General features: G+C 35.9%; 1 protein-coding gene across 1 annotated transcript in view; it reads right to left on the reverse strand.

Moving 5' to 3' along the window:
• Window positions 1-19,853, reverse strand: part of LOC138704992 (inter-alpha-trypsin inhibitor heavy chain H4-like) — a 139,943-nt gene that overhangs the window by 31,654 nt on the left and 88,436 nt on the right. Inside the window, exons 10-13 of the mRNA XM_069833509.1 lie at window positions 18,819-18,924; window positions 13,501-13,560; window positions 2,130-2,180; window positions 1,426-1,562 (exon numbers count right to left, since the gene is read on the reverse strand). Of these exons, the coding sequence (XP_069689610.1) occupies window positions 1,426-1,562; window positions 2,130-2,180; window positions 13,501-13,560; window positions 18,819-18,924 (354 nt within the window). The remainder of the gene's footprint in view (window positions 1-1,425; window positions 1,563-2,129; window positions 2,181-13,500; window positions 13,561-18,818; window positions 18,925-19,853) is intronic.

Below are 19,853 nucleotides of genomic sequence, written 5' to 3' on the forward strand. Positions count from 1 at the left end.
GATAGAAATACGATTTTTACAGTTTATGATTCAGAAGGCAGTGAAAAGCATGGAAACATGTTCATCAGTTTATGAACAAACATGGCGGTTAAATTATCGTTCGGTGAACGTAAGTGGATACCGAAATGTTATTGGAAAGTGAAGAATGTTGTTGAGGTTCAACACGTTGAAGGGTTGAATATGGAACACAACCACAAACAAGGTTAACTTTCACAAGAATCCAAGACAAGTTTGAAGTCAACGGAACGGTGCAAGTTGTGTTGAAAGGGTGGTGCGGAAGAAAGAGAATTTCCACCGATAATGAGAGTGTTGATGCAGTCATGCAGGCTTTTGCACAATCCTCAAAGAAGTTAATGAGGCAATGTTCTCGTGAGATTGGTATCAGCAAATCCAGTGTTCTTCGAATTTTGCGAGCTCAAAAATGGAAGCCTTACATTCCGAGACATGTCCACGCATTAAATGAGGATAACCCAGATGGGCGACTGGAATTTTGTGAGATGTTCTAGAACATGTGTGATGAAAGGGAAGATTTTTAAGATTGTTTGGTCAGATGAAGCCACATTTAAACTTAATTGCATAATTAACAGGTACAATTTTATGTACTGAGCTAACGAAAACCCACACATCTTTCAAGAAAAGGCTGTCAATCTTCTAGGAGTAACAGTGTGGTGTGTTTTGTCTTCCAGAGGAATAATTGGGCCATACTTCTTCGAAGGGACTGTCACGGGTGAGAATACCAACACATGTTGGAAACAACGATTCCACGTCTTAATGACCTCTTTGAGAATGAAAATGGGTTTTACTTTCATCAAGACGGAGCTCCTGCTCACTTTCATGTCAATGTGAGGAATTTTCTCCATCACAGATGGATAGGACGAAGAGGAAGTGCTGAGGAGTTCCCGCCTCGATCTCCGGATTTAACCCCTCCAGACTTCTACCTATGGGAAGCTCTGAGGGACACAGTGTACGCCACAAAATCACCAACATTGTTCAGATTGAACATGCCTGTAATGATATTCCATTAGCAACAATCCAATTGGTATGTCTCTCTGTTGTACGTCGTTGTTGGGAGTGTACTGTGGCGGAAGGATGCCATTTTGAACATGCACGGGCTTAAGGAATACAAAACCGCAAAAATTGTATTTATGTCTCATCTCGTTGCTGAGAAATGATGTTTCAAAATGTGTATACATCAATTTGGGACACTCTGCAGATAAAGGGACAGTTAGTTAAGGATGCACATAGATAGGTACAATGATGGATATATGTATGGATAGACGAACACATAAGAAGATGGGTGCTTGGAAAATAAATAAATAAATAAATAAATAATTAATTAAAAATAAATAAATAAATAAATAAATAAATAAATAAATAAATAAATAAATAAATAAATACATAAATAAATAAATAAATAAACCTTACCTCGTTCGCGCCAGCCATGCGAAATACCTCTGTCGTTCCGTTGAGACCCGTTGGCAAGGAAACTGCATTATTGGCCGTGAGATTGCGAAGCCAGGTGACGTCACTCAAGTTTGCTAGCGCGAGTTGAATGGGTGGTTCTGTGCCATAAAACAAACTTAATATTACACGAAACCGATCTTGACTATTTGTAATTTTATATTATATAACTGATCTTGACTATTGTAATTTTCTACTATATTTTATGTAATTTCTAAGGTATTTTCTTTTGTGTTGTTTTGTAATATAATTTTGTATTTCATGTATATTATTGAAACCTGGTTGAGTGGAAGAGAAGGCCTCATGGCCTTAACTACCAGACAAACTGCTGCTGCTGCTGCTGCTACTGCTGCTACTACTGCCACTACCACTACCACTACCACTACCACCACCACCACCACCACCACCACCACCACCACCACCACCACCACCACCACCACCACCACCACCACCACCACCACCACCACCACCACCACCACCACCACTACTACTACTACTACTACTACTAAACTTTGTGTAGTAAAAATTTATCAGAGGAAACGGAAGTAACATAGACAGCTGATTCAAAAACTGTCTCCGTCTACTAGAAATTCAAATTTTGACGTATAAAGCTGACGTTTACAATGGTTTATGAGTATAAAAGTATCAGTAGCAGTAGTACTCTGTACCTGGGATGGGGGTAGGCACATTGCCGCCTCTTGAAGGGGCTATTCGCCCTCCTGGAACAGAGATGCAAGAATTATCAAGAGCTCGGACAATTGGACGTTTTAGAATTAGCTCTTAGAGTATAAACACCGAATTTCCGAGTTGGCTCCTGGTTTACATTAGAATTTTTTCAAATTTCAAATTTATTTTTTATTTTATTTCAAATTTCCAATGCATCAGAAAATGCTATAACGTGGGCAAGTACAAATTTATATAATAATACAGACCGGAACATATAATACAGAATAATACATCAGACCACAGAATATAATTACAACAATAGAAATAGAAATAAAATAATACAATCAATATAAAAAGAGGATACAATAATATTAACAAAATTTGAGGACCGAATGAGCAGCGCTCGTGTTCGGTCGCAGCTCAGATATATTATTAATATAAGAGGAATATATAAATAAAATAGAAATTAAAATTAAAATTATAACTACAATGAAATTATATAATATAATAATCGTACGTGAATAAAGTAGGACAATTTATGAAAAAAATATATATACCGAAATTATAGAATACAAATATAATATGGGCTGATTAATAACATAAACATAGGCTATAAATTTATTTAATCAAATTGAAGACATTAACACGTTCTAATTTTATTGTTATAATATTAATGGGTTACATTTTATAAGTTCTGGGTGTAGTTTAGCTAAAGAATTATACAGCCGCGAATTGGCTCCGAAACTGCTATTCTGGATCGACCTCAACTGCATCAACATTTTCCCTCCCAGTTTAACAGACTTAGGACTGTCTACATTACGTATATCTGATTAAAAATATTATTACATTTATGTAGTACTTCAGCCATTAACTTCGTAAAACTTAAAACTCGCTCTTTAAAAAACTGCTTAATGTAATATTACGACCTATGTATTCTTCCATAACACTTTCAAGAAATTTCTCTTTTTCAAGATGTTTGTTTCTGTACTGCTTCTTACTTTTCAGTTAAATGTACAATAAAATCCCTCATAACCGGCACCTAAATAACCGGTAATAATAAAACAACGGCACTTTTGACTGGCCCAAAAAAATTTGTATCTGTCACGTTGCCACAATCTGGGCCGTCAATTTTGACACATTAGGAAGTTCGCACGAACTTTCATTTTCAGTGAATATTTGAACCTAAAATTAGTGTATTATTTGTGTTGTGTGATGTGTTTTAATAAAGAAAATCCACACAGTTTTTATGTTTATTTATTTATGTTCTGGCCGTCAGTGTTGTTACATTAGAAAGTTCACACGAACTTTCAGTTTCAGTGAATATTCAAACCTAAAATTGGTGTATTATGTGTGTTGTATGATGTGTTTTAATAAAAATTCCACACAGTTTATTTAGTTATCTTCCGACCGTCAGTGTTGCCACATTAGGAAGATCGGACGAACTTTAATTTTCAGTGAATATTCGAACCTAAAATTAGTGTATTATTTGTGTTGTGTGATGTGTTTTAATAAGGAAAATCCACACAGTTTTTATGTTTATTCAGTTATGAGCAAGTAATAGAGAAATAAGCTTCACATGGCTGCAGTTTCAACATTTGGCACCATGATATACGATTTTTTTTTGTATATACCGGTCTTTGTTCAGTTACCCGGCAAAATCTCGTATACGGAACTAGCCTGGTTCCTTTGGTGCCATATAAGAAGGATTCTACTGTATGTGTTATTTTGGATAGAAATTAAACATAAACAAAGTTAAAAATATTGGGATGAACTGAAAGTGACCTTCAATAGAAACATTTTACAGCATCATCGAACTGAAAGTGACCTGCAATAGAAACATTTTACAGCATCATCGAACTGAAAGTGACCTTCAATAGAAGCGTTTTACAGCGTTATCGAACTGAAAGTGACTTTTAATACAAACATTTTATATCACCATCGACCTGAAAGTGACCTTCAATAGCAACATTTTACAGCGCCATTAACTGAAAGTGATCTTTAATAGAAACATTATACAGCATCATCGAACTGAAAGTGACCTTCAATAGAAACGTTTTACAGCGTCATCGAACTGAAAGTGACCTTCAATAGAAACATTTTACGGCTCCATCGAACTGAAAGTGACCTTTAATACAAACATTTTATAGCACCATCGACCTGAAAGTGACCTTCAATAGAAACATTTTACAGCGCCATCAAACTGAAAGTGACCTTCAATAGAAACGTTTTACAGCGTCATCGAACTGAAAGTGACCTTCAATATAAACATTTTACAGCATCATCGAACTGAAGGTAACCTTTAACAGAAACATTTTACAGCGTCATCGAACTGAAAGTAACCTTCAATAGAAACATTTTACAGCATCATCGAACTGAAGGTGACTTTTAATAGAAACATTTTACGGCGCTATCGAACTGAAAGTGACCTTTAATAGAAATGTTTTACAGCGTCATCGAACTGAAAGTGACCTTCAATAGAAACATTTTACAGCATCATCGAACTGAAGGTGACCTTTAATAGAAACATTTTACACCGTCATCGAACTGAAAGTGACCTTTAATAGAAACATATTACAGCATCATCGAACTGAAAGTGACCTTCAATAGAAACATTTTACAGCATCATCGAACTGATGGTGATCTTTAATAGAAACATTTTACAGCGTCATCGAACTGAAAGTGACCTTCAATAGAAACATTTACAGCATCGTCGAACTGAAAGTGACCTTTAATAGAAACGTTTTACAGTGTCATCGAACTGAAAGTGACCCTTAATAGAAACATTTTACAGCGCCATCGAACTGAAAGTGACCTTTAATAGAAACATTTTATGGCGCCATAACTGAAAGTGACCTTTAATACAATCATTTTATAGCACCATCAACCTGGAAGTGAGCTTCAATCGATACATTTTACAGCGCCGTCAAACTAAAAGTGACCTTTAATAGAAACATTTTATAGCACCATCGAACTGAAAGTGACCTTCAATAGAAACGTTTTACAGCGTCATCGAACTGAAAGTGACCTTCAGTAGAAACATTTTGCGGCGCCATCGAACTGAAAGTGACCTTTAATAGAAACGTTTTACAACATCATCGAACTGTATGTAAGTGGCCTTTAATAGAAACATTTTACAGCGCCAATGGAACTGTAAGTGACCTTTAATAGAAGCATTTTACAGCGCTATTGCTGAGAGTGACCTTTAATAGGATACTATACTATACTTTAATACTATATTTTAGAGATTGTCAGAGAAATACACGTTTGCAGTATCCCTGACACCGAAAATGTGGTCTTCTATCTAGGCCTATTAGTCCACCTTCAGGGAAGGGCACGGACTGAGATTGTCCTCGCACACAGGCCGCTCAGTAGGCTCATTGTAGAAACCAGAATGGAATGGTGTGCATGGCCTAAGGCCCCCCGCGCTACAGATCACTCTGCGCGCAGCTTCTGAACTCCGCTATAGCCTACATGATCAAGTTATCTTTGCGCGTGGGCCTCACCACCGTTATTATTACTGGTCCCACGAGTTACCACCCAGTGAAGAGCCCACGGTACTTAGCACTACCACCAGCAACGAACGACCATATATCCACGGGATCCAAATTCACCGGCGGCCCGCAGCCGACTCTGCATCGAAGCAAGCCCGAAATCTATAAAAGCGGGGAAGTGTAAAATTATGAAATGAATCGCACGTCCAACGCCAAAAGTTCAATTGGTTGAGGCTAAACCTCGGAAAAACCTCAACGTGGAACTTGTCCCAACCAGGATTTGAATCCGGGCCCACTCGTTGCACGGTCAGACGTACTAACTATTATTCCACAACGTTGAAATAAAATGTGGTCTTTGGCATTTCTTCAAAAGCGATATCTCCTAAACTATTAAGCATGTTTTAATAAGTTGTCTACAAACCAAATTCACCCGGAAATCATCGTATGATACTTGTGCTTATAATTACTATTACTAAAATATTTATGGCTTCTCATTAAATAAAATGATACAAAACTGTCATAAACGATTTTTGTACGAGCTTTTGTTATGTTCGATCAAGTGTTAAATGAAATCATATTAGGTACATAGTCAAAGATTTATGCCTGAAACAGAAAATTCTTTGGATAATAATTTCTTAGGACTTAAAGTTAAAAGCGATTTCTTAGAATAAATGTATGGCTAGCCTCACAGACAGACAGATAGACAGAGAAAGAGAGAGGGAGTAAAATAATAGGGCTTATTATTTTTTTTTTTGTAAAAAGTTTACTTTATCATGACTATGTCGAAATTCCGTATTTCTTCTCATCACAATTACAACTGAGTAAGACCACAATGTGTTAGTCTATTGTAATGGAAGGACTATCTCTTTTACGCACTTCTAGTCAGATGAATGTGGATGAATGTCCATTATATATTATTATTGTTCTACAACGATTTGGGCACCGGCATCGCCTAGGGATTAACAAGCGAGACTCATGCTCAACGGCTGCGCTCGGCCGTGGGTTCGAGTTCCACTTCGACTAATTACCAGGCTGAGTTCTTCCCAAGATTTTCTCCAACTGTAAAACGAATTTCAGGTAATCTCACTGTGAACCCCTCGAACTTATCTCGCCAAATAGAATATCGCTATTACCAGTTTCATCGATGCTAAATAACCGTGTAATTCAGGGATGAGACGATATTAGCTCCCAATCTCGGTAGAAGAGCTCGACCTTGATCACCAGCGCATAGCGCATCCACTACATAGCGTCGTAACATAGACATCAGGGATGTACATGCACATGCAGCGAATAAAGGCAGCAATTATTACAATAACTTGCGTTACTAAATTGCTGGCTATGTAATAGGGCAATTACTCAGTTATTTAATATACATGTATACTGTATATATAAACAAATCGCAAAGGAAAGGGATTTTAATAACAAAAAGAGAAATAGGAAAAGTTAATTGTTTGTAAACCATTTTCTTGTTAAAAGCAATTGTTTATTATGTATATACTTCACTTCATTGGTTAGGAGAAACTAATAGGGTCTACCTGCTTGACGTGTGTGATCTCTAAGTACTTTTGAGCATTTGTTGAAAAAATAATAACGACAATATAGATTGAAATAGAGTACCTATATTGATTGTGTGATTGTGAAAATGTAGTCCTTACTCTCCAGTCGTGATTATGTAATGAGTTTTCTTAGTGTGATTTATGAAATACACGTAACACGAAACAAACACATTCATTAAATTATGCTATTGAAGAGCCATCGTAATTTTTGGGGTCAATCATTTAAGGGGATATGTATGATTTTTAAAACTTCCACAATTTTCGGCCAAAATTTGTGAAATTTAAACTATATAAACAGATCTACAATAATTATTTTATCTGTACACAATTTGGTGTCATTAAGTCTAATAGTTTTGAAATTATATTTTTTTAAATATATTTTATATTGACATCACTAAAAAAGGCTCCTTGCGTTAAAGTTTTCAAAATTTTTAGTTCATATTTGCTCAAAGTCTTGAAAATAGTCATGGAAATAAAAATTAATTAGCTTTGGAGATCGGTGATAAATAAAGAGACACTATAAATTTTTCAACTTTATGAATTTACCATTACAGCATATTTAATCTAAGTGCAATATGAATATTCCCCGAAGAAACTTAATATTAATATTTCATACAAATGCTAGTTAAATTTTATTTATCAACATAATTGATCTTTGTGAGAAGTTTCAGACCAATATGGCAGTAACTGTTGTGCAAGAAGCTTTTCATTCAGTAAACTGCTTAAAATTTTAAAGTCGAGAAAACAGCATAAAAAAACAAACAAAAATTTCGTCTCAACTCACGCACCGCATATATGGTCATAGGCTTATATGATTATATGGTTAAGTCATTTAAAACAGCATCAAATATAATTATGATTATAAAAACAAAAACAAAAAAACGCGGATTTTCTTAATTTTTCAGCATTATTTCTTGTCTCAAACCGATTTCTCTCTTCTCCAGAATAATGTCTATATTTGTGTTGTGTTTCGTACTGACGTTTGATATTTTTTACAAATAATATAGTATATATATTTTTATTTATTAAACACTGCACTTCACCGCCATGTTCATTATATAAAAACTGAACCTTCCACTTATCATTAAAATCTGTATTGTAATCTCGCTTGCGATCTGTCATGGTCTGCAACGTTGTATGTACTGTACACCCTTGTGCCTCAGGTAGAAAAGCTCCGCGCTTATGGAGAGAGCCTAAAAAAAGCTCGCGTTCTGAAATACTAGTAGGTATCGCATCCCTGGTGTAATTGATACAGCTTTGTTAACTGTCTGACTTAAAATAAGAACGATTTACCGTCATAGTGATGTCTGTTGCTTGACAAGTGAGTATTATAGTTACAACACCATTATAATCAATACAGATGTCCAATACTTCTTAATATTTCCACTGAGTTTACTCTAAACGTTCCGCATCATGACGTCATGGTCCAAGGCATCCTGCCTGGGACTCGCGTTACGGAATGCGCGCTGGTTCGAGTCCTCCTGGAGGAAGAAATTTTCTCACTGTATGGGACCGGTGCCCACCCAGCATCGTGATGCACTTGGGAAGCGACGATAGGTAGCGAAATCCGGTTACGCAAACCAGCTATAACGGCTGGGGAGGGGGGCACATCGTACTAACCACACGATACCTCCATTCTTATTGGATGATCGTCCACCTCTGCTTTGGCATGTGGCCGTGAGACCAGTAGCCGGCTGGTCAGTCTTGGCTCTTCGTGGGCTGTAGCGCCACGGATTATTATTATTATTATTATTATTATTATTATTATTATTATTATTACTCTAAATACCGATTTTCATAAATATCGAAATATCATAATATCAGAAACGATTACAATATGTAAATCATTGTACCACGTGAATGTGTGCAAGATAAATTTATTATGTCCACTGTACAGTTGTCAAAAGAAAAAGTGGCCGCTCACTAGACACAAAGTTCCCTTCGGGTATCTCCGCTACAATTCGGAGACAGGTGATGTTACATGTTGTTGGACCACGTGGCCTGATATCTACAGTCAGAATGAAAGTTTTTGCGTGTTAACTTATAGCATAATGGTGGCGTTTCGGGCAAGTGTTCGTAAGATCATGCGTTCGAACACAACCTAATGCTTTTCATGTTTTTTTTAGGAGAGAGAGAGAGAAAATATCATTGTTTCTGTTTCTTTTATGACTGTTTTAGTAATTAACATCAGGTTCATGAATGTATTATGCCATGACTGTGTCATTATTTATTATGACATTATGGCTGCAAATGGAAAGAAAGGTTATATTCTCAACAAAAATATCTTTCGTGGCATAAACAAAACAAACTTACAGGCGTCTGCCTTAAAAAATTAAAACAATTAAAAGTAAAAAAAAAAAAAACAAAAAAAAAAACAAAAAGCCACGATTCAATATTTAGTCCATCTTCCTCCCATCTCGAGCTCATGTTGCAGTCGAGTGGGCATGGAATCTACTAGTGTTTTCAAATAGCGACTGTTCTCAGTCACGGCATCCCAGGGACCATGGACAAGCTTCCACAAATCATCAGGGCGTCTTGGAGGGGGATTGGCCCAATTTTTCCGCATATACTTCTTTACTTGTGCCCACATATTCTCTAAAGGGTTCAAGTCCGGAGAGTGACGAGGCCAGTCTATCAATTCAATATCCTGTCTCCTCGCAAACCAGTCCCGAATCAATTGAGATGTGTGGACTGGATGATTATCCTGCTGAAATTGAAGAATTTCAACACGACACAGATAGCCTATTCTACTACTGCGGGCACGCATGGCAGCGTATCTGTGGTCGAATTGGGTACCAGGAGGACGATATACAAGAGTGGGTCCTTCCTTTGTAGTAGAAAAGGTGACTTCATCAGAAAAGATTACTCTTTTCCAATCCCGATCACCATTTCCCACTACAAAGACTAAACGCTCCTCTATATGCTCTTCCTTATGAACTTCTCTAGGAATGGCACGTCGAGATGTCAAATTGGCGGCCCTTTAACGATTTCTCACGGTCTGGTCGTGACCAGGGAAATTAACAACTGCCTTCAAAGTAGCAGCGGTATGAAAGGGATTCCTTTCAACCTCTGCCACTAATCTGGCGTCCTGTTGTGGTGTTGAAATTTTCCTTCTACCACCCATCTCCGGGCTGTCCTTTCTGAAACGTTGAAACGCCTACTTGCCTCGGATGCCGAAAAACCGAGATGAACCACAGTCCGTATTATACTTTCATTCGTTCCTGCACTTCTTTGTGGAGCCATGTCAGTCACAGTCGCAGGCAGAAATGGCGTCGTGGTTTCCTCAGAGAATTAGCTTCTACCTAGGTCTTAAAATAACAGCAAAACATTTATTATACTAAAAATATATATTCTTCAATTAGGAAATAATAATATAAATACTTGTTAGTCTTATTAATAACTATATCATTTTCAAACATAAAGTCCACAGAGTTAATTATTTTATAATCTCGACCTCAGTGTCGTAATTTGTTTTCGAAAAATCTATATATAACTGTATCCACGCAATACGTCCTTAATCATTGCTGCTGTTATCACTGCTGCTGTTGCAGTTGGTATTATAACTACAAATATTATTGTCATAAACGTTACCTTTTTATATCATTATTAAATATTCAGAATATAATTATTGAAATGAACGTTCAGTTATAGTGTTTCTGACAATGCGCTGAATTACGTTAATACCAGGTAAATGACATAGCTCAGTCGGAAGAACGTAGGAACGTCGGACGTCGCGAAATTCGGAATTGAAATGTCAACGTATCAGGCTCAAATCCTCGTGACACCTTTCTAATTTATTACGTTACAGGATAGTATAATGTAATAATATAACAGTATAAGAAGAAAAAACTAACAATCGTATTAGGCAGCTGTATTGTTCTAAACCTAACATTAAATTTATATTACTTATATCACTAACGAACGATAACAGAATACAAATGATAATTTGAATATTATTTATATCGCTAACGAACTATAATAGAATACAAATGATAATTTCAATATTATTTACATCGCTAATGAACGATAGCAGAATACAAATGATAATTTGAATATTATTCACGTCGCTAAAGAATGATAACAGAATATAACAAATTATAACTTGAATATTATATATATATATATCGCTAAAGTAACGATAAAATATGAATAACTTGAATATTATTTATATCGATAAAGAACGACAACAGAATATAAATGATAATTTGAATAACGCAATATTTATATCGCTAAAGAACGATTAAATATAAAATGAAAACTTCAACAAGGCTCGAACTCACATCCTTCAAAAACATTAAGCGAGCTCTCTACCGCTGGTCTACGAGGCGCAGATATGAAATGTTTTCATAGTTCCGGAACTGCTTCTAAAAGCACATGCATCGTGTAACATTGCCGTGACCCGAAATGGACTTAGAAAATATTAGCTGTTCACGAGTGCGGCCACTTTATTTTTTGACAACTGTACTTAAACTATACAATTTTTAAATTAAGCGAGATAGATTATCTATCTTTTGTGTGCAATGCAGAAGAAGAAAATTGGTCTTTATATTTGAAAGCACAAAATATAATTTTATTCATTCACTTATATCTTTCGAAAGCTGGCCAAAGAACGTAAATTTAAAACAGGAATATACATTTTTTACTTGGTTATTTAACGACGCTGTACCAACTACTGGGTTATTTAGCGTCAATGGAAATGGTGATAGCGAGATGGTATTTGGCGAGATGAGGCTGAGGATTCGCCATAAATTACCTGACATTCGCTTTATGATTGAGAAAAATCTGGGGAAAAACCAACAGGTAATTAACCCATATGGGAAACGAACTCATGTCTGAGCGCAACTCAGATCAGCAGGCAAACGCGCTACCGCCTGATCACGCCGGTGATTCAGAACAGGGGTAGGCCTATTATTGAAACCATGATAAAAAATTTAATTTTTGTGAAATGCATAAATCGTAAGACTCCTATTTCTACTGGTTATATGAAGTGGTTTGTGTCATTCTATTTATCTGTTTACGTATGGTTCTTTCTCCTTATATAATTGAGTATCTATATCTCAATTCATTCGGGAATTATGTGCACGAAATAAAATATTAATGGAGATTTATTAAAAAGTAACACAACTTGCCAATCATCATCAGTTTCGTGGTTTAGGTCTAATGGCCCGCTCCAACTCCAATTTTCAATAATAACTCTTCTCAGCTCTTTCTGGATCTGCCAACTGTTCTTCTTCCTCTTTGTTGATATCCCCATGCTTGTCGGGACAATTTGGTGTCCTCATAAGTTCTAGGTACTCGAACCAGTTTTCTCTTCTTTCTTCTATCATATAGTTTATTGTTTTAATTTTTAGATTTTCTCTTACATCTTCATTTCTTATTTTCTGTGTTCCTGTGAATCATTCCACTGCTCTTAAAAATCTAATTTCTGCTGTCTGTATTCGACTTTTATCTTCCTTGGTTAGAGTCCATGATTCACTTTTATACAGTTCTACCGAAAGCCCCATATTTTTTAAATAAAATTTTAGCATCAGGTATTTCTTTTCCAATTTTTATTTTTTAGATTTATTTTTTTCTATGCCCGCAGATCTGATTGAATTTCATTATTTTATAATTTCTACATAATTAAAACTTCACACTTGTTCAATTATATCTTAACCTTTCGCTTTTAAGTTCCATAACTTGACAATTCATTCACAATCTCCTTTAAGGATTTTGTTCTTGAATGTTTCTCTAACATAAAAGAAGTGAGAAATGGAACGTATAAATTATGTGTCTGCAGAAACTATTACTTGTTAACTACAAAAATAACCCTCCAATTGAAAATTTTTGAGGGAGAAGTTTTAGAGCTTAAAATAATATACCTAGACGAATTTACTTTACAGAAGTAGTCTAACGTAACTCTAGCCGTTACAGAAATAAAGCAAACTTTATGAAAACTTTACTTCCAGGCCTATTTTTGCTTAACTTCAAACGGGGTTACAAATACAGTCTACTCTTAAAATATTTATTTGTTTCTCGTTAGAAATAATTAACAGTCAGGTGAGACCATTTATATTCTATATTTATATAAAGATCAGCGTCTTTTCACACAACATCACTCAACTGTAGATGTCGTTAAGGTGGCACCCATGTACGAGTGGACGAATATTTATAATATAATAGTATACAGGTTTACAACTCCCTCCACTGCAGTTTACTTTCATGGTGCTCTTGGTCAGGTAGTAAGTACTATGCTTACAATTTCATTATAAACCACTAAATATATTCTAATACTTGTTAATCAGGTACAAGAATAAATGTATACAACAGTTACGTTTGCACTGTACCTTCATAATTGTAATTAGGAGACGACAAACCCGGTCTGGAACCCGTAGTTCTAGTTCCACCTGGAACAGAAGAAAATAAGAAACTTACTATAGGTAATTACTTTTCCTTTAAAAATTACATAAATATGTTTATTTAAATCCCTTTTGCGACTACAGAGGCGAGAAGATGTTAACATTATTTTCTTTACAGTTAAATATACTATTCAGAGATGATAAAATCTTAATAATTCTCATAAATATACATACATACATACATACATACATACATACATACATACATACTTGGGTTGTAGATAAAGTAATGGCAACACTGCCGGGAATGCGATACGAAACAAATGGTGATCGTAGTTGGAGATATTGTCGATGTAGCGAATGATAAAACCGGTTGCTATGACAACAGATGTTATTGTGCGTGGTTAGATGCAGAGCACTATTTTTTACTGCTCTAAAGCATATTTATAAACTAACTAAACTACTAAACTTGAGCAGCGATCGTGGATAAAAATCGAGATAGCCTTGCTAGAAATGCAAGCCAATGTCATCAAGGGTTACTTGAAGCTTGTGGCAACAATGCACTACCGTATCGGACGGTTGCAATATGGGTCTCTGCATTTCGTATGGGTCGGAATGAGACAGCACATGTGGCTCGCACAGGTCGCTCGTCCATTTGTGATGAACAAGTGGAGTTACTGCGAGGTCTCCTTGCTGTTCACCATCGCTGGACTGTACGAGAATTCTCCATCGAGGTTGGACTCAGTCATCAAACTGTGTGGCACACCCTGAAGAAAAACCTCCACGTGAGAAAAAGTGCAGCACGCTGAGTTCCTCATAACCTGACAGAAGCACAGAAGTAGCACCGATACGCAATAGCTCAGATGATAAGCCTACCACAACGGAGGGACGTGTTCCTGCAACGTATTGTTGGCATTGACGAGACGTGGGCACGGGCATACGAGCCTGAACTAAAGCGTCAGTCTAATGAATGGCACCACAAAGGATTACCACGTCCAGGAAAAGTGCGATAGGAATCCTGCAGGGTGAAAATCATGCATACGACAGTAAAGGTGTTATCATTAGCCATGCCGTACCTCAAGACAAAATGTCAACGCAGCGTGCTGCCAACATTTTCTCGAACACAACCTATGTACGTCCAGCTATGCGGCTCAAACGTCCACATTTCCTGAGAGACAACCCACCTTTCATCTCGGATGATAATATTCGTTATCATGTCGCAGGTGTAGTGGCTGAATTGCTACAGAGATGGGATTGGGAAGTATTGGAACATCCTCCGTATTCCCCTGACATGAGTCCTTGTAACTACGACTTCTTCCACGGTTGAAATAACCACTTACAAGGGAAGGGTTTCGACTCGAACAGGAATTGTTGGTTAAAAATTTGTACAGAGGCTTACCTCACAATGATGATGAAGACCGTAAAAGCATTCATTTGTGTAACCCTTCGTTTGGTTGATATTGATCAATACGCTTCTTAAAAATGTGTATTAGTATTCTCTATAAAATGCATGAAACAGCATAGAGCAAAGCAATAAGCATAACACGCAAAAGCAACACCTGAACAATCTTCTGAACCACATTGCTGAAAAATCACATGTCACCTGAATTACATTTTTGAAGTCCGAGACTTGTTCAGGATTCACGTAATCAGCTGACTGCTAGGAATACTGAAGCATAGGGCGATATACTGGAGCGGACAACTGGTTATGAATAACAGAGTGCATTTTCATTATAAACACTCGATTTCCTCAGTTAAGTTCTGGATTCTCAGCAAGAGTCCTTATGTAATCTGTTATCCTCTGAGCATATATTTTGTATTGTCTAAGGAAATAGATATCCAGAGGCTGGATATATTTAGTTTTTTTTAGGTGAAATGATCATACAGTCTATGTCCTTGCCTTGGAATGATTCATTTATCAAGGTTGTGTTCTTGTGTGCATTCAATGAATCACACAACAGTGTACACTTTTGATTAGCTGCAATATTTTCAGACAGAACGTTGGAGAAAAATGCTCTTATATGGGCTTTAGACAGTTTACCACTCGCACTAGCTCCTATTATATATTTGGGAGGTTTTGTTCAATCTGCTTCCTTATTTAGGGCTAAAACGTTTTACTTGAAGACAGATATAATCATCAATGACCAATCATTGAAAGTCCTACATCAATTGTATAACTGTGGGTTATATTGTATGTCGATTGAACTAGTGCAACTGCTGATTGCTCTCCTTTTCTGGACAATGTACACCCGAACGTTAGTTCATAATTGAATCCACTTTGGTCCCAATTCAAAATACACTGTGGCTGTATTTGCAGATTCACAATTTCCTGGTTCACTTCCCCTATAAAACGGTCCCCATATTCACGAATTTCTTGTTATTCTTTTATGTCTTTGGATGTCGATAAAGAAGTTATATATCTACGACACATTCTATTTTCCTTTTTGAGATGTTTAATGAAAGTCGTAGAGCATTTGAAATTGATCTGCCCTATTTCGTTTGCTTTTTGCATAGCCCAATACATCAGGTGCCAGTAATGCGCACAATTTCTCTCATTTCTCGACTTGTCAAATTGGGATATAACAAAATATTTTATAGCTTTGTTCTTAATTACTCTATTTCCTCGAAAACATTTCTCACTTCTTTTCTTTTTTTTTCCCACATACTCAAACATTACTTTAATATTTGACTTACTTTTTGTAAATGGATGTCTTTTCAACAAGGCAGCATAAGATGTCACCTTTCATGGTATTTTGTAGTGATCATAAATTCGTTGAAGAGTTTCTTCCGAATATTTTGTTATAATGCTGTTAACATTTCTTTTCTTTCTTGGGGATGGTTTATATCACTAGAACCGCTAGCTTCTCTTCGGAGCGTAGTATTTCCATCATCAGCACTAGCACCGCACTCTTGATCTTGAATAATATTATGACATCCTTCACCTTTCTCAAAGTCTTCTTCATCGTCCACTATCCTGTCCAGTGTTATTTTGTTAGTAAAATATAATTGATTTTCCTGTTTCTGAACTATTAGATCCATAAAAAACAACGCAAATATGTGGTATTCATTACCGACAGTGTCCATTTCAGGATACATTCTCCTCAGCTTAGGTGCCAATATATTTAAAACATTCCATATGTTTATAGTTTTCCTTTCGTCCATTTTCACTTTCCTTCCAAGCAACAAGAGACACGGTGCACTCGCCAACAGGATATAAACTGCTGTCTCTAGCTGTTGTGAGGAGGATAGGCTTACGGGTGAGGTGCCCCACTCCCTTAAATTGTGCATTGCTCTCCCCACCACCTCAACTTGTACATTGCTCTAACAGATAAACCACACATTACACAAACGAATGCTTGTGGGAGCTTTACAGAGATGTAAAGATGGGCCTGCATACAAATTTTGGATACGAAATTCCTGTTCGAGCCCAAACCCTTCCCTTGTTAGAGGTGAGAGATTTCCAGATATTGCATCATTGCTTCATGCAGTAGGGCAGTCCATCAGAAAGATCAACAGAAACAACCTCGCTAACGTCATTCAACGGTTACTACGGATTTGGCAAAAGATACAGGAACATGCTGGTGATTATAGTGAAAGGATGTAAATGTATTTTCCACGTAAGTTCAATAATAGTTATGTTCGTACTGTCTATGTTGCCACTACTTTATTTAGATTCCTCGTGTATATATATATATATATATATATATATATATATATATATATATATATATATATATTCTTATAGGGAGGCTCTAAGATGACAACACTGAACAACAAATTTTTATTTTTTTTCTTACCCCAAAATAACATTACGAGAATTCTTACCAATTCGATTGCCTTAAATTGGAATGTGAAATGCAAAATGCTCTATTACTTACCATTCTCCGGGGAAATATGTTTCAATAACTTATTTCCTAAAATTTTACATTTTAATATTTTCCTTAAAGAAACTTTTGCAACAAACATTCTAAATGCTCCAGAAGAATGTGCACAACACAGATATGATGTCGATGTTACAGAATTACAATCACTAAGATTAATTGCTTTTGCGTGCATATGATTACCAATAATAATTTATAATTCTATTTACAATTTTAAAACAATTTTTAGGAGCATTTAATTTACAACTGAATCCAGGACTCTAACAAGAAACGAACAACAGTCATAAAGGATGCTGGGTGACCATCTTTCAATTTCAGTTATATCCTAATAGAACCTCTACACTTGCTTTTCGCTCACCGCTCCAAATTTCGATGGAAATTAATCCAGATGGAAGTGCAGAAAATAAATTTTAAGAGACATACAATATTGCAACCCATTATTCAAATGCCGTTAAAATATTTTTCATCAGCTCGATACAGTTAGTTGCACTAAAATTTCAGAAAAAAAAAACATTATGACTGTATCTTTGTAAACACGATACGCCATTCTTTCTGTACGGTAAATTTTTCCTTTAATAAAAGGTTTCTCATGAATGTGACAATGTAAGGACAAATGAAAATGCCTTCTTTCGATTTTCCTTTCAATCAGCCTTGGAAGCTGATCTCTTAAATCCTGAAAATCATTTCAATTTCTGCCGAGTGCTTTAACAGAAGTTTTCATTAAGCACAACTTGGTATGGAGTGATAGTAGGAAAATTTTCTCGGAAAGCTACAAGTAAATAGTATGTTAATACCTTTTTATCCTTTCGATAAACGTTTTTATCAATGGCCACTCTTTTATTTTGTAAATAATATTATCCGACTATACCACTGACATATAAACAATAAACTGTCGAGGTAAGAATAATTACAAAATCAAAGAGTGACCACTGATGACACGGTAGAGGGAGAAATATGAAAAGTCTTTGGAATGAGATGGAATTGGACACTGAAGTAATTGGAAAAACGCCACCCCACCGCTTTATACTCCATGAATGTGACATAATTCGACTAAAGGCTCATTCACAATAAAAATTAAACATAATGTAAGCGTTAACATAACGTTACAGTAAAATCAAGAAGTCATACCATCATTCACGATGGGAACATAAACATAACAGCAAACATACTTGGTAACCATGGAAACATAACAACGACGCAATTTCCTCATATTCTATCGTATACTTCAGCGCTCCACGTTTGTGTTCTGTTTACAAATCACGTAAGCATAAGCATGAAAGTTTGGAGTTTGATCCCTTTTGGTAGCCTGGGCGCAAACTTCTGTGTTTATGTTACGGTTATGTTTAATTTTCATTGTGAATGGGCCTTAAGATCTGATCAGTCGCCCCATACATAGGCGTCATGCAAAAGTCCCATACTACTCACTGGAATGTCCCTGGGTAGCTTGTCCCGAGGCGTCCTCCGTGTTCACAGCGCTCGTCCCATTTGGTTTCACCACCACCAAGGAAGTCAGTGGGGTGACGAAAGAATACTGGATCAGCGGAAAAATAACAATTAATGTCGAAATAGGTACCATGCATACACTGCATTCTGTAGACCTATTATTGTAATAAATAATAATAATAATAATAATAATAATAATAATAATAATAATAATAATAATAATTCTCATTTATATACATGAATTTGACAATGTCAGAGATAAATAATAAAATTAAAATAAGCTTCTTGACAACGAACATTTGACATAGGTACGTCAATGTGCCTTAATCGTGATTCGTATTTTTATGTAGAGGAAGTGTAAGCTGGGTCCACACTACATAACAAAACACGTTATATAACAAACTTTATACGCAACATGTTTCTTTACATGAAATAGTGTGATATACGATCTGAGACGATTTGTATTCTAGCGGAAACCTGCCAAATTACTACGCACTGATACTCTCTTTCGCGGGAACATAACGAATAGAAAGAGAGGGAATAATGTGTTAATTTGCAGTTAGAAACGCTGAAACTGTTCACATGTTTATCATTATTGCATTTTTGAGGAAAGTGAAAATTTTGGCGGTAAGTTCTTTTCTTGAATAAGTATACATTATTATTCCTCAGTGTTATAAATATTAATTATATATATTATATTCTTAAAGAAAAATAATCTATGTTTGGAGCAATGTATATTTAATTGATTTTGTTTTTAAATTATGGTAAGCCTACATGTTTTGATATTATGACTTACAATATCACTGAGTCACAAATATGAAATACGGTACATTATTATCATTCCATTTTTATATCCTGGTTTTCTGTTTCGTTACTAGTGTTGACAGTTATAGGAGGTGGGAAAACTTCACCTTCCAACAAACTTAAAAAACAGTGGAATAAAAAGACACTGCAAGAAGCCATAAAACAAGTTTCGAGAAAAGACGTGAGAAACCATTCAACTGGATTCAGTATTAC

This window comes from Periplaneta americana, chromosome 8, assembly GCF_040183065.1.
Source record: "Periplaneta americana isolate PAMFEO1 chromosome 8, P.americana_PAMFEO1_priV1, whole genome shotgun sequence".
NCBI classification, from domain to species: Eukaryota; Metazoa; Arthropoda; class Insecta; order Blattodea; family Blattidae; genus Periplaneta; species Periplaneta americana.